Source organism: Clarias gariepinus, chromosome 13 (genome assembly GCF_024256425.1).
Source record: "Clarias gariepinus isolate MV-2021 ecotype Netherlands chromosome 13, CGAR_prim_01v2, whole genome shotgun sequence".
Lineage (NCBI taxonomy): Eukaryota > Metazoa > Chordata > Actinopteri > Siluriformes > Clariidae > Clarias > Clarias gariepinus.
In genome coordinates, this window is record NC_071112.1 from 12,101,864 (window position 1) to 12,125,204 (window position 23,341).

Consider the following 23,341-nt stretch of genomic DNA (forward strand, 5'->3'; position numbering starts at 1 on the left):
TACACCCACTCCAGAGATCTGCTCCTAATATCATAAGTGAATCCCTTTAGATTTTTTATTTTTTTACTTAGTGTGGGGGATTGTCCTTCACCATGGATGTCTATAACATCCCATCCATCAGTGTCGTGTGTTATGCTCACAATTCTATTGATTCTTTTAGGAAGCATCTCTTAGTATACTGCAGTATTTATGTTTAATAATATCTTTTAATGTAGAGTAGCAAGGATACTAATATGAGTAAACCATTTAGATGTACCTAAATAATTATGCTTTGCGGAGTAGCATTCTAAAACGACCTCCATAAACATAACAGAAATAGTTACATTTTTATAGTTTTGTTGTCTGCGCTTTTCCTCATTCCCAGTAGGATTAAATATGCTGACACAGATCTTACTGCTGAGAGAAAGTGCGAGGGAGCGGTTAAAATGGCTTTTTATCAGGGCTGGGGCTGTATAAGTAGAGCTGGGCTGACTGCCATTTTAATCTGCAGGTTTTCAGCATGGAATATGAATTGAAACATTATAGTGAAAAGGACAGAGCAAGGAAAAGATCGTTAAGGCACAGAAGACAAATCATCATAATGAATAAAGAGAAAAAAGTGTTATATAATCCCAAACTGCATAAGACAAAATGCAGAGATTAAAGTTTTTTTGTGTGTGTGCATTTCAGCATTTAGTTCCTCTTTTTATTTCTGCAGGAAAGGGATAAGTTTTACATGTCCCGTATAGTAGTTCTGGAGTTGCTACAAGCATTGAAGTTCAAATCTCCGATTCCAGACACGAACCTACTACTACTGGTTCAGGTAGTTTGTTCTGTACTCGTTTAAATATTTTGACACCGACAAGCAGAAATATCCTAAATTTACTTCTCTTCATTCTCTTTTTTTTCATTAAGTTTGTTTGTGTCGACATTGGAACTCGACTATCTGAGTCTACCATCCTCCAAAAACACATGATCTCATCGTTACCTGGGGTGAGCAGCACTATACTGTATATACTGTATATATTGGATCCCCTGTTATTTATACTAATTGTTAAAGATTTTATCTGTTTTTTAGTGCACAACAGCTGCCATGGAATGTTTGAGGCAGTACCTCAGTGAGCTGCTGGACTTTATTGCAGACATGCACACTTTGACAAAATTAAAGGTTCATTTTCATTTGTTGATCTTTAGAGCAGAGTTCCAAAATGTGCCCAGTGTTTAAATAACTATAAAATAATTGTATTGTTCATTGTCAATGCCCTGATTTAGAGTCACATGAAAGCTTGCTGTCAACCTCTTCATGAGGATACTTTTGGCGGAAATCTTAAAGTGGGCTTGGCTCAAGTAGCTGCCATGGAAATCAGCAAAGGTAACCACCGTGATAACAAGGCTGTGATTCGATACCTGCCATGGCTCTACCATCCCCCCTCTGCTATGCAACAAGGGTAAGAGTGCCCTTGGCTCATGATGGTCACCTTTATTCTATTTTGAGGCCATGCAATCAAAAAAACAAACAAAAACAGGTTGTGCATTGTCCTGTTCTTTCTTCTTTAGGCCCAAGGAGTTCATTGAATGTGTATCCCACATTCGCCAGCTTTCATGGCTTCTGCTCGGCTCCCTTACCCACTGTGTTTTGCATCAGGGCTCTACATCATGTATGCCCATTCCACTGGATGTTGGCTCTCACATTGCAGACCATCTTATAGTAATACTCATTGGTTTTCCAGAACAATCCAAGGTACAGAAGCATATCAGCTAAATCTGCATTCGTTCACCTGTATGCAATCTAAGCCGAGAAAATGTTGCATTGATATTTCTGCTCTTCCTTCACCAGACGTCCGTACTTCACATGTGCTCCTTGTTCCATGCCTTCATGTTTGCTCAGTTGTGGACCATTTACTGTGAGCAAGCAGCTGCAGCACCAGCTGGGCAGAACCAAAACCAGAACGAATTCTCTTCAAGCGCTATTCTTACAGGCCTAGAGTTTTGGAGTCGAGTCACACCCAGCATCCTCCAGCTCATGGCCCACAACAAAGTAGTAAGATAATTTATTTTGCACTGAGATCCCATATGTATCATCAAAGTTGTCCTTATTTATTGCTACATACAGCATGTTTTTAAAATAATAATATACAGTAGCTGTGACGTTAAGGCTGAGTCATTTGAATATTTGGTTTGCAAAGCATAAAAGAACACATGAGAAAACTTACCTGGACAAATTACCATTGTTAGTCTGATTATTGCTTTAATTTTAAGCAATTTTAAACATTTAAACATGTTTCTCTGCAAAAGAGTTGTTCTTGTGATTACAGGATTACACACATAATGCTATTTTGTTTTGAGACTGCCTTTTGATCCATTTTAGATGGTAGAGATGGTGTGTTTGCATGTCATAAGTCTGATGGAAGCATTACAAGAATGTAATTCAACCATTTTTGTGAAAGTAAGTTTTGATTTTAAAACATCTGCTTATAAAGAAAATGTTCATGTTGACTAAGCAGGACATAATGTAGCATGATTTCTTTCTTGTTCCCATTGCTGATGCCGAATCTGTTATCCTCTTTGCTCATGCTTTAGTTAATTCCTATGTGGCTGCCAATGATTCAGTCAAGTCTAAATGTAAGTATCTGTCACACAGTGTTATGGCAATAGATTCATGTATAACCCAGACATCAGCTGTTTCCCCCATGAGCCGATTAACTTGGTGTGTTTATTTGCAGCACCTATCTGCGGGTCTCCAGCTGCGTCTCCAGGCCATCCAGAACCGAGTGAATAACCAGTGTCTCCAGGGTCCTGCTTCCAGCACATTTCCCTTTGCCTTGCGCAAATGGCTGCAGTGCACTCAGTTTAAAATGGCTCAGGTCGAGATCCAGTCGTCCGAGGCTGCCTCCCAGTTCTACCCCATGTGATGTGCTGTTCTATAGAAGCTTTTGCAAGACCAGCAACAATCTGTGCCAACCAGCATACTTTTCTTTCTTTTAAACCCAAATGTAGTATTTTGCAGCACCGCTTTTGTATGACAAGAATTCTGCGTTTTGGCAACAGCAGCTCTACAGTAGCAAAACTAAAAAAGTGTGACTGTAAATACTTTCATCGAGTTCCTTCTGTCCACATATAATGATCATGATCATGCATAAGGGGATTGACACTGAATTATAAGGTGCCAGAACAGCAGTACACATGGTACATCGAGACGAAGGAGTCTTCCTACTGTGTGTGTATGTATGTGTGTGTTTCAGTGAGACGGTTTAAATGGTGTGAACAGCACACTCACTTTGGAGTACACACCTTTATATGCGTCATCAGAATATGTGAGAAAGGTAATTGTGAAAATGGTGATTAATGTATAGGGCTTATATTGTCTTCAATTTGTTTATAATATAGTATGTTTATTTAATGTAAAACAAATAAATAAAATACATATGTTTTTAATTTATAGTCAACCTGTCAGAATTTATACCTTAAGACTTGAAATGACAATATACACTGACAAGACAAAAAATAAACGTCACCACCTGAATTCATCAATGCTAAAAGGTACGTAAGAGCCTTAATTTGGATAATTACTGCAGTGGCAACAAGTTATTTAACACTAACTGAAGCAGTGAGTAGCTTCTAATTTCTTACATTTCTTATGTCAGAAGGCATATCTTGTGGTTGTGGCCTGCATCATGCAAAGATGGAGATTGTGTGATAGATGGAGACTGAAACAGCTAAAATAATACAAGAACTGTAAAACACATTATTAAAATCTGAAAGTACAGTGGTCAACCATCATCTTTTGGAAATAAAAAGCAACAGCTATGTAGCCTTAAAAAAAACATTTATTAATGAGGCTAATTAGAAAAAAGGCTTTAATTTACTAGGGAGCATAAACAATGGACTGTGGGCAGTTTAAAAAAAGGTCATGTGATCTGATGCATCCAGATTTAGCCTGCCCCAGAGTGATGGGTGCTTCAGTGTGAGAAGAGGGGTAGATGAAGTAATGCACCCATCATGCCTAGTTACTACGTACAGTATAAGCCTGTTATGATCTGGGTTGCTACAGCGTTGTGTGTCCAAATAAATTAGGTCAACTTGTACCTTGTCGGTGTGGTGTTGAAATGTTTTAAAATATTTCTAGACCTAATTCCCTATTTCTAGAACTATATATATATATATATATATATATATATATATATATAGTGGAACCTATTTAGTGGAACCTTGGATTGCGAGCATAATTCGTTCCAGAAGCTGGCTCGTATTCCAAAACACTCGTAACCCAAATTTATTTTTCACATAAGAAATAATGGAAACTCAAATTCTTCGTTCTACAGCCCAAAAAAATAAATACATAAAAATAATTAATACAAAATATAAAGTAAAAATTAAACAAATTAAGCTGCACTTTTAATGTGTGCGTGCATACACACACACACATTAAAGGAGAGACTGTTTTATCAGAAAAATTAGCAAGGAACATTGCTAGTCACACTCATGTGAGCGCATACAAACGGAATCACTGCTGTAAAGTAAAAAAAAAAAATTAACCTGCACTTTACCTTTGAAAAGAATCGCGACAGAGCGAAGTTTCTGTGTAAGGCAGAGAGTGTGTGTCTGTATGTGTTTGAGAAGCCGAGAGGAGGAGGGGGTGGGGGGGTTCTGTAAAGGTGAGTAAGTGTTTCTTTCTCACCTTTACAGCCCACCTACCACCCCCTCCACCTCTCGGCCCACCTACCACCCCCTCCTCCTCCCGGCTTCCCAAACACACACACACTCTCTGCCTTTCACAGAAACTCTACTCTGACGCGATTCTTTTCAAAGGTAAAGTGAAACACGACACGAGAAAAAAAAATTATCTTTACCCTCTAATGAGACTTGTTTTTGCTTTATACGCACGCACACACACCAGCGCTGTACAAACACGCTTACAAACACAAAATAAAATATGTTTCACACACACACACAGGTGGTCACGGTGTTATAGTAAACAGTACACGCGTGCACGGATGTTGATTATACCAGTTGAAGACGAGCACTAAGACCCAGCAGGGGAGATGATTACCTATAATTCCACAGCGCAAAAGAGTGAAAAATCGATACATGATACTCGGTTCTCGTAAACCAAGACAATGCTCATTTTTCAAGTCAAAATTATGCTGTATTGAAAATATTTTCTTTAGCGTCAAATTGTCTCCAGAAAAGGCTGGTGTATGGTTTCCATTCCGCACCTGATAGTCTATTGAAAGCCAAGAATAACTAATTAAACAGAAATCAGGTGTGGCTTCTGCTTGGTTGGAATGAAAACCTGTACACACACACACACACACACACAGTTCGGCCCTTTTTGGAGAAGATTTGACATACATGCTCCTTTAAAAAATAAGAAAAAGAAAAAAAAGTCCTGTTGAAAATAAGACTAATGGCAAAACCAACGTATATCTAATTAGCCTTAAAGACCAATATCATCCTCCTCCTGTTTTGGTCTTAACATCTATCCTAGCACAAATCAATCAGACCACAAACCAGGCCCAGGCAGCTGGGTAACTCAATAAAGCCTCCCAAATAGACAATTGCGGTAAACAAGCCAGCTGAAGCAGGAGAATAGTATGTGTTTTCACTCATTTGCTGTTTTAGAAATGCCACGAACACAATTACATCTGCCAGAAAACGTACTTAAAGTAATACTGGCCAGATCTTATAAAATTACACATTAGCAACTTTGCACTTTTCTAATTTTATTTCCATTCTGAAGTTTTGTGGATTCAATTTTCCACGTTTGTATATACAGAATGACAGCGCTTTTATTACGTGGTCTTAATTCCACTTTTTCAGTGCCATAAAGAGACGATAGAAAATATAATGTATGATCTCTAATAATTACAAAAGTATCAAAAATATGTTTTAAACATCCTCATTCACATGAACACACAGCATTTCTAGTAACTTGTCCTCCCCTTGTGCAAATCAGAGGCTATGCTCCTTTCCCATCGACCTCTAAACCCCGCTCATCAAAGAGACCCTGTGCGTGTGTGTGTGTGTGTGTGTAATCAACTCCCCATGCTCAGAGGCAGCATATGCCAGACGCCTGCCATGGTCGTTTGAACTCAGAGCCCTTTCAAATATCTCACTCATTAAGAGCTGCTTATATAATCATTCTCACAGATACTGGCTCTGCTCCTGCCTGATCCTGCTTTGCCACCACAGTCTGAACCATATGTGTGGAGAGCTGAGATGATGAGCAGCCAGCTGGCGATCAGTAATTAAAGATGTCTGGAAGATTCTGAGAACCCTCAGGGAAGGTGGCAGTAAAAAGATCTGAGTGTCTTGCGTTGACGAAGGTCACTTTCACCTGACCATAGTGTCCGGTTTTTGGCTTTCAACTGAAAGCTCTGCACTAGGGTAACCATATAAGGATCCATGTCAACATGTCTTCATGACAAGAGTGACATTTTTAATTAATGTATCATTTGTCTTAAACAAGGAGAGTAATGGTGAGTTTGCAGGGGATTCAATCATATCAAGTTGGATATTTCAACTTCCTGGCCTAAAGAACTTAACATGACACAAGTAGCACTGGATAATCAACATGGGACGTGTGCATTTTCAATATTTTAATAATTAGATCATTAGAATAGTAATATTGAACTGTATTTTCTTCTGTAGTCAGGGTGGTACCAACAGTGGTATTATATTTTGTACATCTGGCATTTTTCAAACATCTAATTAAAGTTACACCACATGCACCTTCCCCTAATTCAAGATACATAGCAGAAGTACAAAAATGTACCCCCTGATTGAAATGAAAAGTACAGTTTGGTGCCTATTTTTTAGAGCGTGTAAGACATGGATTATCTTTGTGTGGCTTCCACTGAGACTACAGCTGTTCTTATAGCATAGAGGCCATATAACGATTTTTTTATGTTATGTAACAGCACAGCAGAACTATTTTGCGTATTTAAATATACAGTGTTTAGGACAAATTTGGACATTATACAGGAACACAAAATAGTTTCAGAAAAGCAATTTCACTGCTGTCATGTACTTTTTACATTTCAGTCAGAACTGCAAGACAGAGACACTGTACACCTTGACAGGGACACCAGAAGCAATTTAGAGTCACATATTCTGAACGATTTATATGTTCCTAGACATGAAGGTCCTAGAAAAAACTCAACCATAGGATCAAACCCAGAGGCCCATGACTTGAAGTGAGGCACCTATGTATTATGCCACTCCTGAACAGATGCCTCCTTGATTGTCACAACTGCATACCACCTCACATGTAAAACATTTTGACAATGCTGTGCAAATATCAATATCCGCCACTCATTTTTTAAATATAAATTATGTAGATATGAAGAAGAAATGGGAACAAATGTTTTACTGTGACAAGCTGCAAAGAGCCTAAAAATACAATTAAAAAAACGGTTCTTTATGTAATACCCGCAGCAGCAGCCTCATTTCCCCTCTTGTCTGTTCCAGCCACTCAGCATTTAGCATCACCAGTATAGTAATCATAATTAATAATCTGCCATCATCTGCACCTGTTTCTGCACCTGTGCCTTAAGTTAGATGTTTCAATAATTTATACTTACTGTGGGACTTGACAAACCTTAACATTCCTCAGAAACTGGTCATTTAAAAATACCCATCGATAGTAAAGTAAATTTTAAGTAAAAAGCAATAAATATTGATATAATTAAACATTTTAAATTAATCTAAATGGGAAAGATTATTTGTATAATCTATTTGGTTTTATTGAGAAAAAACACAAACAAATGTTCCATGGCTACTAATCAGTGCCAATCAGGAAAAAGAAAATCATCCACAAAATGTCCTAGGAGATTAGGACATTTAGTTGTTTGGCCATAGAATGTCATATGGGACATAGCTGGACATAACTCATCTCCCGGCTGTAATTAGCATACTACACTGGATAAAAACAACAATATCTACACATTCTTTATACTTTGTGACTGAGCACTAAATTAGAAACAGAACTATCCGTTTGCATGGTTTTATTTTCTACTATGTATAAACATTTTTAATCACTCTGGATGAGTGAATAACAGTCCAGAAGGTACAGTATCTTAAAATCATTGTTTACATTCATGCATCATTCCCTCTCATTTGTAAATATAATACATTTTATATAATCTTACATATAGCTGTTTGAGATTTTCTACAATACAGTGCAGATGAGAACAAACATCACAATTGTATTTAGATAGAGAGACAGGGAGACAGCACTCAGACAGAGAACATGATGTTTGAACCATTGAAACAAACCAACTGTAATGCATATCCCAAGATTTGTCCCTTTGCTAATGTATTTTTCATTAATATATAGCATGATACTTATTATAATGTTATTATAAAATCAGCAACCTTTCAGACATTTGTTAATCTTTCTAGTGACAGCCTGTATGAGGTTTTAGGGCAAAAGAAATCCTGCTATCTTTCTTGCAATCATTCATCAGTGAAGTGCTGATGTTCATCAGACATCTTAGTAGACCTTTGTGGAAGGGCCCTTGTCTGGTGAATTGTGAAGGGAACAATTAGCATGTAATCACTATCTGAACATGACTGACTTCATCCTGTGTTATTGTCCACTGTCCTTGTAATCACTAGAATTTTGCACAGCCAAGAGTTTAGAATGCCAGCCTTAAGTAGGATACAAGACAGGTGTTTTACCCTCAATGCAAATATGAAACCACGCTGTACTACAGGAATAATGCAGAAGACCTCCAGGTTCATCCTAGAATGATGATGTAACACGTTGTGTAAGTATCTGTGCATAGGCTTGTATCAATGTTATATCACATTAACATTTATAAGTACAGCACAAATATGAATCCACAGCCTTGACTATGCAAGGCAACCAATCTTTCAAACATATGATAGAGTACAAAATTTCTACAGGGAGGATTTCAGCTATGTGTGCACAATATATCATGCAAACTCATTTGTTCAGTTTCCCTAAGACACAGCTGAACAACACAGCCATGTCTGGTTTTAAGCATCGCCTCATCAGAAGACATGCAGTGTCCCACAGCAATGTCAAGAAAATAAATCATCCTAATTTATTAAATAAATAGAAAACACTATGCTTAGAAATTAGATTTGAGACCAGTGCATCAAATGTAAAATAAAGCAACTGGTAATATATATTGATATATCGGTACTGAAATAAAAATAAATCATGCAAATATAGATCACTGTCTCTATGCCACAGTTTGCAGTTGTGCATGTGAGTGAGAGCTCTGTGTGTGCAGAGCAGCAGTGTAACAGCCCAGGATGCAGTTTTTCAATAAGTTAACCTTGTTCTGGTTCTCCATTCTTTGCTTGGACATCAGATGTACGTTTGGGTAAGCACGTCTGCTGCACATTGGAACGGTAAGTGCTGAAGATGCAGCAATGCAGAGAAATTATTAACTCGTAAAATGGGTTTATTTTACACTACGACGTTATTAGTGATCTTTCTCTTGCGGCAGCTCATGGCATATTCTCCACGACTGGTGCCATTTTCCTGTTTTTTAAGAGGTTTCCTGCAAAAAAACAAACAAACAGACGATTTAGTTTATTTCTTGATCTACATATGTGTGGAGCAAGCATGCACACACCACACAAAGGATGGAAATAATTTGTTGCACAGAATCAGGCTGGTACAAAAAAAATTATTCCAGCACAATAATGAAATGATCAATCTTATAGTCCTCCTACGGTCTCTCTAGCTCTCTAACATGAACATGGAATGGAGTTTGCTACGCCCACATGATGCTGGATGTCTCTTGGTCTGCGTAAGACATGAGTATTACTCAACATGGACTATTCATCCATCCCTTCATCTCCCTTTCATTACCTCAGTGGTTATTATATTTCTCCACTGCACTATGCATTAAATGCCAGTAGTCATTTTTGGCTTATATAACATAGATTTAATGAAAATACAGTTAATGCAGGCATTGGTTCTGTTATACTACTGTACAATTTACACTACTGGTGCTAAGATCCCTAAAGCTACATAAGAACACCCAGGTTTAAATTATTATTATTATTTTTTTTACTTTTTGCTTTTGGCTATCAGCTAGTGATTATGTTGAATACAACAGTACCATGAAATGGTTATAAAATTGTTTAACTGTATTTATACACGAGTCTATTGTTTGGGCATCCCAATGGTTCTTGTACCACCCAGGATCCTCAATAATAGATGCCATGGGAGACATAATACTTCATAGCATTAATAAATATTTTATACTAAAGCTGTTGAAGTGCAGTTCACATCCCTGTTTGAAGTTTTGAGAAGAACTCAATATACCAGTACAAGTGCACTTCTGTTTAAAATACACTGGAACAATGTTATCTACTGTAGGTGGGTGGATAATTAAGCTAACATATTAAAATCACTTGCCTTTATTAAACACATGCTTGTATAGAACCACTTTAAATGTCATAGTCTTTTTAAATAGTTTGGGGGACTGGAGCCTATCCTGGGAGATAGGGTACACCCTGGACAGTTTGCCAATCCATTGCAGGGCACAAACACATACTGGACACGCGTACAAAACATAGGCAATTTAAGAAGACCAATTAGCCTTATCTGCATGTCTTTGGACTCTGGGCGTAAACCGGAGTTCGCGGGGGGATACCCACTAAACACAAGGAGAACGAGCAAAACTCCACTCACACAGACCCGAGGCAGGAATCGAGCCCTCGACCTGAAGGTACCAAGCCACAGTGATAACCACCACTCCACATTGCCACAGTATATTATATTATATTATATTATATTATATTATATTATATTATATTATATTATATTATATTATTTTATAAAACAGTTAGTTCCAACCAAGGAATCTGATTGGATAAGCGGCATTCCTAGTGGTGGTGATAGATGGTAAAAGCACTGGGATGTTTAACTGTATGTATCACATGTGTTCTAATAACTCTTAATTACACTAACTGTTGGCTGCCACCATGGGTGAAGGGTGGTCGTTACAGTCTCAGTACTGGAAAAAGAAGAGAGCAGCTGCCTGCCAAAACCCACAATCAAAACCAGTTACAGATCTTTTACAACACATCTTTTAACGTTATGTTAACATCACATTGCCTTGTGAGTAACTGCTTCTAAGTCCAAGTAGTGATAAATACGAAAATACCAAATAGTTAAGCGCGGGTCGGGTTGGTTCGGGGAAAGAAATTGTCACTTAATTTGCGGGGCGGGTCATTAAAAACAAAATTAAATAAAAAATCCATGTATGTTGCGTGCAATTCAATATAGCCTATATTAAATATTTGGGAATATCTATTTTTATATTTTATTAAGTTCTTTAATAGGGTTACGTCACGTGACAAGTCACGAAAGCGCCAAGCAGCTACCGCTGCCAGTCACAACAAAAACAAAGATGGAAGACGAGGTGCGGGAGAAATTGAGGTTGGGACTTTACATCATTAAAAGAAAAAAAGGTCAGGCTGCTAAATCTCATGTTTTCGCATTCTTTTTTTGCACAGCGAATGTAAAAATGCTAAATGAACATTTCCGTGTGATAAATGAAAAAAAAAAAAAACGGTGGTTATTCAGCACAGGCTGTCAAGTGTAGGCCTGCCCTATACAAATCTAAAATAAAAAAATTGTTTAGCCTAGATTACAAACGCTGCTTTGTAAATGTTTAAAATGTGTATCATTATCTTGTTATTAATATGACCTGATTTATTGTTAATATTCATAATCATAAGTTGTTGCCAGTTTACAGGGTGATGTTTCCAAGCACTTTCAGGCTGAAATAAAGGCTGTTTTTATTTGAATTACAATGCCTAGTATGTCTATTTAATGGTCGCAGGTGCGGGGCGGGGCAGGTTGTAAAAATAGATACAGTGGTGCGGGGCGTGGTGGGGCGGGCCAAATAATTTCATAAAAGCGGGACCTGCTGGTTGAAAAAATACTCGTTTCTAACACAAGACTGAATCCTAAATCCCTCTCTAAGGAACAAGGGAGAACCCTGACTCTGGGGGCCACAGTGCTGTTTTACTTAATATCAGTATGGATTATGGCCTTGTGCCTACAACCGCATCACAGCCCTGCTATTCGGTACAACAGCACTTCCTTCCATGCGATATTAATTAAATATATAATATAATATAATATAATATAATATAATATAATATAATATAATATAAAAAATTGTTTACACTTGTTCATGTGTGTAATGGTTTCATATGATGTTTTGTATATGTGAATTTTAATAGCAGTTGGACTCTCCAGTTGTAAAGCCTTTGCAGGATTAACGTCATAGCGGTGTGAAGAAAATTTCTGTACTTTGTCAGTGATGGATGACTGGCCAAGAAAACATACATAGCTTGCAGTTTTTAGTCATCATAAGTTTCTATAAAGCAGGGTTTCTTATGACAGTAGCACTTGGGAGGATTGGCCCTTGGCCAGGTCAGATTTATTGGGGAGACCCAGTGACTGTAGAGCCTATAAAATTTTCTCCTACAGTATATGCTGCTGAATTAGACAGAATTTTATATTTCCAGTTTCCTTCTTATTGCCCTATTTCTCTTCTAACACTCTGGCCTCCCTCCTTAACTGGAACCCTACTGCAATTTTAAGTATTCTTGCACCTAAGTGTTCTTGTCTGTATCATCTTGAGGTTTGTTTGTGGTATCAAACCTCTCAGAAATATGTAACTATGTTCTAATAACAAAGATTGCAGTGCATCACCAAAGCACAGACTTGCCATCATTCTGTAATTTAAGTCCATATTGCACTTTCGATCCTTTTTAACCTTTATTCTGTGCATGTAATGAAATGGTTAGCTTTTCCACCCTGCACCTGTCATATACTTTACAGCAGCCTCTTACGAGATTGGATGTGAAGAGTGTTCTGTTATTGGAAATGGGATTGCTGTCAGATCAGTCTGAGACCCGTGCCATCAACCTTCTGCAGCTTTTTTTTTTTATATACCAGTAGAGAGAGAAAGGCAAACAGGCTTAAAATTGTAAAATGGCCTTTACCTGAACTGAGAACTCGAATTCCAGCTTCTGTAAGTATTTAGATATCTTTCTATGTAAACTATTTAAGCTCACTGAAGTTTAGGGTTTAGGGATAGAGTCAATCTTGTGCCCAAGTATAAAATAAAGAGAATTAAATATTATACAGCTGATTACTATTTTATGGGTGATTACACAAATTACACAGATAATTATGATTTGTCCTCATTCCATTTAGATGTATATATACTGTATGGCCATCTTTTTAGTTTTGGCCATTATATTAGACTTTAACATAATACCATGATCTCATTTTACGATAAGTAAAACATTCAGTGCAACACTGCTGCTACAGACTAGTGCTGCTAGCAATAGGAAGTTTTAATCTGATCAAATTCTCCAAGCTTAATCAACCCATATGTATCAGTAAACTGATCCTTTGATTTAGCTTTATTTGTATAGCCATTTTAACAACACTTTCGCAAAGCAGCTTTACAGAAATACAAATATGGATATATATTTAAAAATGTAATCAAAACATATAAATTATAACTTTAATTATAAGTTTGTCTCTGATGTGCATGTTGAGGTGACAGTGGCAAGGAAAAACTCCCTGAGATAATAAGATGAAGAATCATTTAGAGGAACCACTCTCAAAAGAGAACCCATCCTCACTGGTGTAATTTCAGATACTATGACCATAAATCAATCCTTGTTATCTCTGTGTGCAATTTAATATAGGCTGTATACCTTTTTAAGATTTAATCTGTGTAAACATATTGTATATTAGCTTGTATACAGCCTGTATATATATTTTTACATGCATTAACAGTTAGTACCTACATTTTTAAGGGATTTATTTTAACATATTAGAGGCCTTGCTCAAAACCATCCACATAGCCACCTTCGCCCTTGGCTTGCTCATGGCTGATAATTATGATTTATACTTATTTTCTCACACATTTCATAATCATTTTCCTAAATTTCTTTTTAATTCTGTAAAGCTGCTTTGTGAAAATGTCTATTGTTAAAAGCACTATATATACTGTATATAATTAAACTGCTTTAGTTCTACATGAAAAGTTGACATCACACAAAACTTTATTAAACTTCCGCAAAGAAATTGATAGTAGAAATATTATTTATAACTACTGGAAAAGTTCAAAACATCAAATGTCTCACTGTAATATCACAGAGCTTAATTATTTCTTCCTGTGTGTTTTGAGCTGCTGTAGTTAGTCAGTGGATTAGCCTAATGCAAAACAGTTTTACAGAACCATTAAAATTTATAATCTACAATCAATATAATCTTTGTAATTGGTACATAGTGTAAATATATTGATTCATTTTCCAGAGAGGAGCCTGGAGTCTATACTATGGATCTCAGGGCATTGGGCAGGCACACACATACTGACACACTCAATCATATACTACAGCCAATCTTGAAACTCCAATCAGTCACTGTATCTTGGGGGAAACTGGAGCACCTAAAGAAGACCGACAAAGTACAGGGAGAATATACAAACTCCACAAACACACAGACAGGAGGTGAAATTCAAATCCACAGCTATGAGGTGCTAACTGCTAATCTATAATCATCTGCAAGTTCATGTTATGGAAGAAGGCAGATGGTGCCTTCCTCCAAGTGTTACACTGCCCTTTCACACAGCATGCACAGCTGTTGTGGTTGGCTGGTTTTACATGCCTGGTAGTATTGTTGCATTATAGGGAAGCACTGAGTGGTAGGTGTGAAATGGCAGGTAATTGAATTGTGAAGAAAAATGTGCACATGTGTGATGGAGGGGAAAATGTGGTTAAAAGAATGATTAGCTCATAAATTAGACATCATCGGACATCAATGAGTCTATAGTGGTTATGCTGCTAAGCTAAGGTAGTTCTTTAATTCTGGCTTTTTTAAGTGAAATCAGTCATTACTAATAAATACTCAACATTAAATGGTTTATATGGTACACAACTGTGTATGAGAAGGTGCCAGCTTTCTGCTTTCTGCCAGGAATTTGGTAATCCTGTTGTGTTAATGGCTGACTGCCTATACTTTATATTTATAAATGTGCTGTTATTACAAAAGTAAGAGAATTTCATCTAAAATAGATATTAAGTACTAACTTTCTGATATTTCAAATGCCATATCAAGACTAGGTCAAACGTACAAATGTTAAAATGCAAGACATGAATAAGATGAAAAAGAAAAGTATACAGTACAAAAGTCTGGCAAATCAGTTGTTCATTGTTTTGTGTATTTGCAGCACCCCAATTTGGCACAATGTTAGTACCAAATTTTGGATGTAAAAAAAACCATTGGTCATATTAATTCAGAAATGATCATTTGAGTTCAGGATTATAGAAAGCATGTCTCTTGAATAAGAGTGCAGTGTTAAACTGAGGATGCCCCTGGGCTGCAGAAGGCTGGAAAATTGCCATGATGAATTTCAAGGCCAGCCACGCATTATTTCTGCTGCTTGCATTTGCCCCTGCCTTTCTCAGAACACAGGGAAGATGTCCTTGTTAAGAAATGCCAAGCTTAGGTTGTTCACACTTGTGCATATAATGTGAATTTTAGATTTACCTATGTATTTTTATAACCAAACCATAACATGTTTTATCTCTATGTAAGTGGTCAACAGATTTCATATATTAATTAAATGAGATGTGTTAAAAGTACAGCATCTGTTCAATTTCTGCCTGGTCATTATATGGAATATCACTGAAATGGTAAAATTATCATCTGTTGGAAAGCTTCATCACTGAGATAATTGACTGGACATCTGTTAATGAACTACTGCCCTTTCCATAGTGAAATAAATCAATGAATATCAAGAGTACCAGGCATGAAGGCAGCGGATCTCAGTTGTTAGTCACCGGAATTTAAGCAGTGGTAAAAGCTCTATATGGACTTAGCCTGTCTATTTGTCTGGTCTTTTTAACTATCAATACTGCGGGTCAGACCTTTTTTTAAGAGTCATTATTATTTTCCTAGTAAATTACAGCATTATGAAATAAACCTACAGTGTCAGAGACTTTTTCCAAAATCCATTAAGATGGACTGGCTATCAGGACTTTCAAAGGAAAGATGGACAGAAAGACTGAGAGAAAATAAATTATATTACAGCTTGAAATTAATGGGAAAACCTTTGACGTGTTTTAATTTTCCAGAACAAAAATATACATTAATAACAGGTTGTTGCCATGAATGACAGATGTGAAACATTTCACACACACAACTGTACTTAGTTTCATAAACTAAACCAATGAGTAAAATGAATACCATTTAATGGCCTTGTAGCAGATGAGTAGAATTAAAAGGAGAAAGAAAGCTGAAGTGCATCCTACTGTTACAACCACAACGTCCTTCCACCATGGCCTTGGCAGAGGAACTGGAGGCTCAGCAACTAAAAGCATAACACAGTGTAAGTCTCCACAAATAGCCACAAAAAGTGGACAATATGTCAACAAAGAGGACAATGTCATTCAGTTTGTCCATCATTGTTACAAAGAATTTCAATGAACAATGTGCATTCATTCTTTTACACACATAAGGTTAAAAAATAAGTTGCACAAGCATTATTTAAACTCAATTCTATTATTATTATTTTGCTGTGTATTGCAGAGAAATATGTAAGAGATCATTTATATTTAAAACTCACTGAAAAAAACACTATTATACACAGCTAGAATGGGACATATTTTTTGCTGATGGCAATTTAACAAAAAGAAATAGCAAGTTAGCAAAAACTGGCAAAAAAAAGGAAAGGAAAAATGAGAAATAAACATTCATGAACAGATGAATGTAAAAAAACTGTAAATTTTAGGTGAACTTGTGCCACAGCAGCATCTTTGGCTCACGGAAGTAGAACATGATATGTCTTCTGTTGTTGTAATCCAGCTGCCTCAAGCTTCAAAATGTTGTGTGTTTAGACGTGCTTTTCAGCTCAGTCCAGTTGTAAAGAGTAGTTACTCCTGTCACCATAAATTAGTCTGAGTATTCTTCTCTGACCACTTCCAAACAACTGTTGTGTGTAAAATTAATGGAGATCAACAGCCTGTCTGGCACAAAACAACCAAACTATGATCTTACGAAGTTACTGAGAGATATTTTCGCTGCTCGGATTTTGATGTAACTGAAGTGCTGGACCTGTATATTAATCATTGTTCTGCTGCCACATGATGGGCTGAATAATTGCACAACTAAATAGGTGTATAAGTGTTCCAATTAAAGTACTTTGTGAGGGGGAACATTTCCAAGCCATGACATTTAAGACAAAACAGGATAATCATTTAAAGTGGATTTTAGTATCTGTTTAAGTTAAAAAATTTGACTGGAATATTGGCTCAATTTATTTCTCACAATCTGTATTAAAACACTAATATAATTAAATCATCCATGTTTCAAATCAGAGCCTCCTCCAGGGAAAGTTGACTACAGTGCCTAGCGGAACAGCATGCACACATCTCCAAGCTGCTCCAGGCATATGCGGGAACTCCCTGAGGCCAAGCAGGACGTGATTATTTCTCTGTTTGTACAATCACTACAAAAGAGTAAAAAGACTTTTATCTTTGCAATAGAAGCAATACTCTCCAAATCATGTTCTATCTCAGCTAGAGCTCTCAGTGGAGCAAACTCGATAAACACTTAAGCAAGGCTCTCTATTAGTTTTCTGACACATGATACGCCATACAGACACTGGATTCAAAATGCATGCCCACACTATTCACTTATTGCAGTAGAGTGATTGCAGCAGAAAATGTGAACAATGTGTATTTAAATTTAAATAATTCCAGTACAGTTGGCTTTGCTTTTCCCTGCTGATTCAAAACAAACCATCCCTACCTGTGAGGATGAGTAGCCGAGGAGGGGGTGGAGGTGGAGGTGGAGGAGGTAGAGGTGGGTAGTATCTGCAGTGGCACAGTGACTGGCAGTGTTCACCTTGTCTCTGAGAGCCAAGCTGTGAGCATGACCTCTGAAGCTCAGCCTAAGGGGCAGAGACAAGAGTGAAGGAGATTCAGTAGGTGGCAGTAGGAGAAAACGGATGAGAGGAAGATGAAGAGAGATATATGCCTCCACAGAGCATGCACATACAGCGTGATAAGTTGTGTGGGCTGGGAGGCATGTGGAGTAGATCTACTATGATAGTGAAATTGCATGCTTGACACACTCACACAGTGGATATGCCGAAACATGAAAGCTGAGAGATGTGCAGATTGGTGAATATGATCGTTTATTTTCACATAATCATATTTCATTAAATAAATCATATTTAAATAGATAGAATTAGAAGTGTTGAAAGGTGTACAAGTCAACACAGCACACATTCAGCATTGTGCAATGCTTTCTAAGAGAACCTCCCACCTATAAAGTGGGCTTTTCTATGCTTTTAGAAGTACTAGTGGGAGGCATTTGGGATATGAGGAGAATACATTACACTTGACCCGTCACTAGCCTGCAGGTTCTCACTAGTATCTGTGTGGGCATCTGTGGGCATATATGGACTACATGTTTTGAAAGCACTCTTTCTGTTTTCAAGAAAAACAACAACAATGACAACAACAGCAATACTATTACTAATAATAATAACAACAACAACAATAATAATGATGATGATGATGATGATAATAATAATAATAATAATAATAATAATACTTGTTTATCATCTTTACAGCTTATCCTGTTTAGTCTCATGGGGAGTCTGGGGTCTATCCCAAAGAATTTATGGCATAAGGGAGGGTATATCCTGGACGGGGTACCAACCCATGGCAGGACACACCCAATCTTATACTATGGGTAGTGTTCAAATGCCAGTTAGCCTACATTACATGTTTTTGGATTGTGGAAGAAAACCTGAGTACCCAGAAGAAACCCATAAAGCGCAGGGAAAACATGCAAATTACGCACACAGACTGGGGTGAGATCCAAGACATTAATCGACAATGCCACCATAAAAATATAATAAAAATAATAATCAATGAATTCATTATTTAATAATAATAATAATAATTATCATGACTTAATGGATATAAAAAGGGCACTAGTAATAAAAAAGGAATCATTTAAAATATTTGAAATACAAATCTGAGAGAATACCTTGGAATATTTCATGACAGATATACTTGCAACTTTACACATACCTTTTGCTTTTCAACTCCAGTCGGATAACTCTACTGCCCTGCACAGTTTCAGGAATTATCTGTTTGTAAACGATCAGGTGGGTTAGGAATGGGGAAAAAACTTCAACCCGTGTGTGCAGGTTCGAGAAGTCCTGCTACAGTGAAGTTCACTCTGCACCCACTGGCAAACCCCCTATCGTCTCGCAGAAATGAGATCGGACCACAAAGTTGACTAGGATAATCGCAAACCTCCAAGTCATTGTCAAACTCAGCCCAGATGCCAACTTACCTGGCATAAAAGAAGAACCGACGAGAAGAAGCAGTGGCCTAACAGAAATGGCCGAAGCCCTGATCTGAAAGGTGTTCTGTATCGATTCTGCATCCCTCCTCGGCTGGGCTAGTAAACAGCTCGGCGTGTGCGCAGGCGGAGGGCGCATAGAACTGGACTGATGGCGATGCGCCTGGTGGAGGAGCGTTACAGGAACCACAGGACACTTGGGCACTTTACGCCAAGGGCATCCGCACGAACGCAGGACTCAAGCTAGGCATAGTACTTTATTTACCATCTATTTGTTACAAATCGGCAGTGTCTTCCACAAAAACTTTCCCGAGTTAAACGTCAATCATCGTATCCATGCAAGTCGCAGGTTCGTCTGCGCTTCATGTGCGTCTTCTTCCTGATCGAAGCTTGTGTCGCTCCTCGGCATCTTCGCGATTTCTTTCTTGCTCGTGTAGTGTGAGTAAACGTGTGTAAGGCAGGCGAGTCGAGTGGTCAGATGCACTAGGTGGATGTATTCCCCTCCGCGTAATCCGCACCAGCTACGCATTGGGCTTTTCTCAATCACGTTTCGAGTCCAAAATCCTGAAAAACGGCCATTCCGGGTAAAGTGCCCTGATGTCAGACGAAAACAAGTTGGAAATCAAGGAGATGCTCGCGTAAAGTTCATGAGGCGCGGCTCGTGCGCACGAGAGCCTGTTTGATCACGCGCGCGCGCACACAGGCAAGCACGAATGTACGTATACACACACACACACACACACTGGCCGGAGATTTTTGCTGCTGGAAAGAAAGTCTAGGAAAGGATATGGTTGGTTCAGTAAACCAGGCAAAGTACGCAACCATACAAAATACTTTTGGATTGTATCTCATTCCCCCAAGTCCAGTCAATAAACTATAACTAGACCGTGCTATGACCTAAATGTTTACCTGGGGTAACAATATTCTGCTAAAGGTTACAAATGTCCCAAAAGAAGACACGCTCACTCACTCACTTACTCACTCATTGCCTAGATGTGGTCAGGGTCACGTGGGCCCACAGCCTATCCCAGGAGACTTGGGCAGGAGGCGGGGTATACCTTGGATGGGGTGCCAATTCATCACAGGGCACACAAACATACACACACTTACACACTCATTTAAACACTATGGGAACTTTGGGAACATCATTTAGCATAATCTGCAGGTCTTTGGGCTGTGGGAGGAAACCCACCAAGCACGGGAGGAACATACAAACTCAAGGCACACAGACCCAGGGCAGGAATCGAACCCTGGCCCTGGAGGTGCAAAGTCACCTAATAATAACAATAATAATAATAAAATAAGTAATGAAGAAGTTGGTCAGAAGACTGCAATATTATTGTGCTACATTTGAAGTAAAGAGAGATCAAATTATATGGGTAACTAGTAAAGGTGGGAGCTCCGTATCCTATTCCTTATAGTGAATTATTGTTTGTAAATGAGTATATGCTTGTGTCCTGTGACACCATCCAGAGTGTCCTCTGCCTTGTGCCTTGATTTTTGTGGGATAGGCTCCAGGCCCATGGTATGGAAAATGGTGTTAACATGTTGTTTTCTATTTCGCCTAAGCATATTCACTAATGGGATTCCAGGGACAACTGACTAACATTGATTTAAAAAAAAAACACAGGCTTGCATTGAATTTCCACCATGAACTGTGAAATGGAAACATGTGGTATCTTGATTCATTAACACAACACTTGACAAAACACTAGAATATCTGTTCACACTTATGCTCATTATGAAAGAAGGAGAAGTAACATCAGAGAACCAGTTTCTTGTTTAGTACTCTGATTGGGCAAAAAAATGGCACACATTCTAAGATTTCCTACAATCACCTTTACCTTTGATTACAGTACACAGTATGGTGGCCAGTTTATGTGTGAACATGATTTCTCATTTTCCCAAGATCACTCCTGGAATACTCCTGGAGATTAAGTCCTGGAATATCCCCAAACCATCAGGGAAGAAAAACCTCAGTGATTTGATAACCTGGTTGTTCAGAACATTTAGATCATCAGCTGACCTAATTTTATTGCCACATAATGTTGCTGAGCCTAGACCTACCCAGATGAAGCAACCTTACCTCATAACACTGACTCCAGAAGCTTGTACAGTGGGCAGTATACTTCATGTGCTTCCCTCTTACCCTGATGCACCCATCGCTCTAAAATAGTGTCAGTCTGAATTCATCAGACCACATGACTTTTTTCCATTGTTCCAAAGTTCAATCTTTATGCTCCTTAGCAAATTCAAGCCTTTTGTTATTAATATTCTTACTAACATTTTCTTATGGCCACTCGGCTGTTTAGTTTCAGTCCTGTGTGTTTTCATCCCACTGTATGCACAAGGAACGACTCATACTTTCAAGCTATTAAACAAGCTATAGTTTTTACTGTTAATTTTTTTACCATGAAACTTCTCTATGTGTTAAATGATCTCCATTCGTGACTTTTTCCACCCACATTTCTTCCCCAAAGTTGACAGCTCAGCACTATTCTTCCAGGTTTTTGATGATGTTTTGAAGGTTTCCTAACCCTGTTCCAGCAATTTCAAATCTCCTTAGTAGTTTGCTTTGCTTGATACAGCCGAATAATTTGATCCTCATAAAATGATAACGTTTTTTAGCCAGGCAGTATATATTGAAAATCTTCAGTCAGTTTGTGGAGTGTTTCACACTACAGTATCACAGCAATAGCATATGGAAATATATATCACTCTTTTCTTTAAGGCAGATTACACTATTTATCTCCTACATCCAGTATAATTTCACATACACACCCACACATATAGATCATTCAGAGGTCATCTATATTTTCATGAGTATACTTTTATATTGTTTTTCATTCCATTCCATTATTACCCTTCTGATGCTTGTGGATAATGCTAATGGGGATGTGCTATCTGACTGGTTGCTAGCTGTTGCTGAGTATTAATGGAGGTGTTGTGCAGCCTGTGGTTAGATTTGATCACTGCTAATGCATATAAGGCACTCCTTTATCAGTGACTCAAACTGAGCAAATATATTGAGCAAATATAATGAGCTATACTAAAGATCACATCTTATTTTTTATTGTCATCATAAATAATGAGAGGTTTACCTGTATTCTGATGATATTATATTTTCAAGGCTGATGAATTACCTTGAAAATATTTTTCAATTCATCATTATATATCTTTCATACACTCTAGAAATACAGTATTTTTAAATATTGAAAGCTTTTGTCATTTCTAATTTAGCAGGTAACTATGTAACTGGGCATAATAAAATTCCATGATTTTTTGCCTCTTTTGTAAATGACTATATATAAAAAGCCCTCTTATATGCCACATTAGTAATAGTTACTTCCAGAATGCCAAAATGTCATTGACTGCCCTTTAAAAAAACATTTTTAGGTCAAAGGTAATGAGGAAAGCTTTTTGCTAAACTCTTGTCTAGATTATTTTAATGAGCATTTTGGTCTGCACAGTACACTAAGCTTCACTGGCATTTTCCATGTGTGAATTCAACAGAATTACCACATATTAGAACCATTATAGAAAAAGAGAAGCTGTGCTTCAGCTCACATCATAAGGCTGCAAGGCATATTCATATTCCATAACCAGCTTGCGTGTTAAGAGACACGCTGGCTTCTGTTCAGTACAGGGGGGTTCCAGCTGCTCCACTCCATATGCCATTCTCCACTCTTCTCCATCACATTCTAGACAGACAGATCAAGCACACTGAAACCTGGAATAAAAAACAACAAGCCTACAAATTATTCCAGTCATATATGTTGCATTTGGACCTATTTAATGGATTTAGGGTGCCAAGCTTTTGCATGGCACAGGCACTCACACACCAAATCATACACTATGGGCAATGAAACACCAAGCGGCCAACAGTGCCATGTCTTTAAACTGTGAAAGGAAATCAGAGTACCTGGAGAAAACCAAAAATGGGGAGAACATGCAAAC

The 23,341-nt window shown here is 37.8% G+C and overlaps 2 protein-coding genes across 4 annotated transcripts in view; one reads left to right on the plus strand and one right to left on the minus strand.

Moving 5' to 3' along the window:
- LOC128536235 (protein unc-79 homolog) overlaps nt 1–3,484 on the plus strand; it is a 40,140-nt gene extending 36,656 nt beyond the window's left edge. For both annotated transcript variants that reach the window (XM_053510410.1, XM_053510411.1), the window contains 9 exons: nt 698–802; nt 895–972; nt 1,058–1,147; nt 1,252–1,427; nt 1,537–1,720; nt 1,817–2,020; nt 2,348–2,425; nt 2,560–2,601; nt 2,703–3,484. In XM_053510410.1, coding sequence (XP_053366385.1) covers nt 698–802; nt 895–972; nt 1,058–1,147; nt 1,252–1,427; nt 1,537–1,720; nt 1,817–2,020; nt 2,348–2,425; nt 2,560–2,601; nt 2,703–2,891 — 1,146 coding nt within the window. In that variant the 3' untranslated portion in view covers nt 2,892–3,484. The remainder of the gene's footprint in view (nt 1–697; nt 803–894; nt 973–1,057; nt 1,148–1,251; nt 1,428–1,536; nt 1,721–1,816; nt 2,021–2,347; nt 2,426–2,559; nt 2,602–2,702) is intronic.
- Nucleotides 3,485–7,855: 4,371 nt separating this feature from the next.
- Nucleotides 7,856–23,341, minus strand: LOC128535941 (proline-rich membrane anchor 1-like). 2 transcript variants are annotated; one of them, XM_053510059.1, is made up of 5 exons: nt 23,227–23,341; nt 22,952–23,114; nt 17,813–17,954; nt 16,250–16,373; nt 7,856–9,515 (listed from the first exon to the last, which is right to left on the minus strand). In XM_053510059.1, the coding sequence occupies exons 2-5, from the start codon at nt 23,060–23,062 to the stop codon at nt 9,422–9,424; spliced, it is 471 nt and encodes a 156-aa protein (XP_053366034.1). In that variant the 5' UTR covers nt 23,063–23,114; nt 23,227–23,341; the 3' UTR covers nt 7,856–9,421. The 2 variants fall into 2 exon arrangements, with proteins under 2 accessions (XP_053366034.1, XP_053366035.1); XM_053510060.1 differs by lacking the exons at nt 22,952–23,114; nt 23,227–23,341 and adding an exon at nt 19,376–20,324.

Bases quoted from the DNA above. Each gene is read 5' to 3' on its own strand.
- LOC128535941 (XM_053510059.1), bottom strand. From the start codon at position 23,062: ATGGCATATGGAGTGGAGCAGCTGGAACCCCCCTGTACTGAACAGAAG. The intron at 17,955-22,951 runs GTGAGCTGAAGC...TCTGCCCCTTAG, and splicing joins ATGCCTTGCAGCCTTATGAT to GCTGAGCTTCAGAGGTCATG. The intron at 16,374-17,812 runs GTAGGGATGGTT...TTATGCTTTTAG, and splicing joins TCGGCTACTCATCCTCACAG to TTGCTGAGCCTCCAGTTCCT.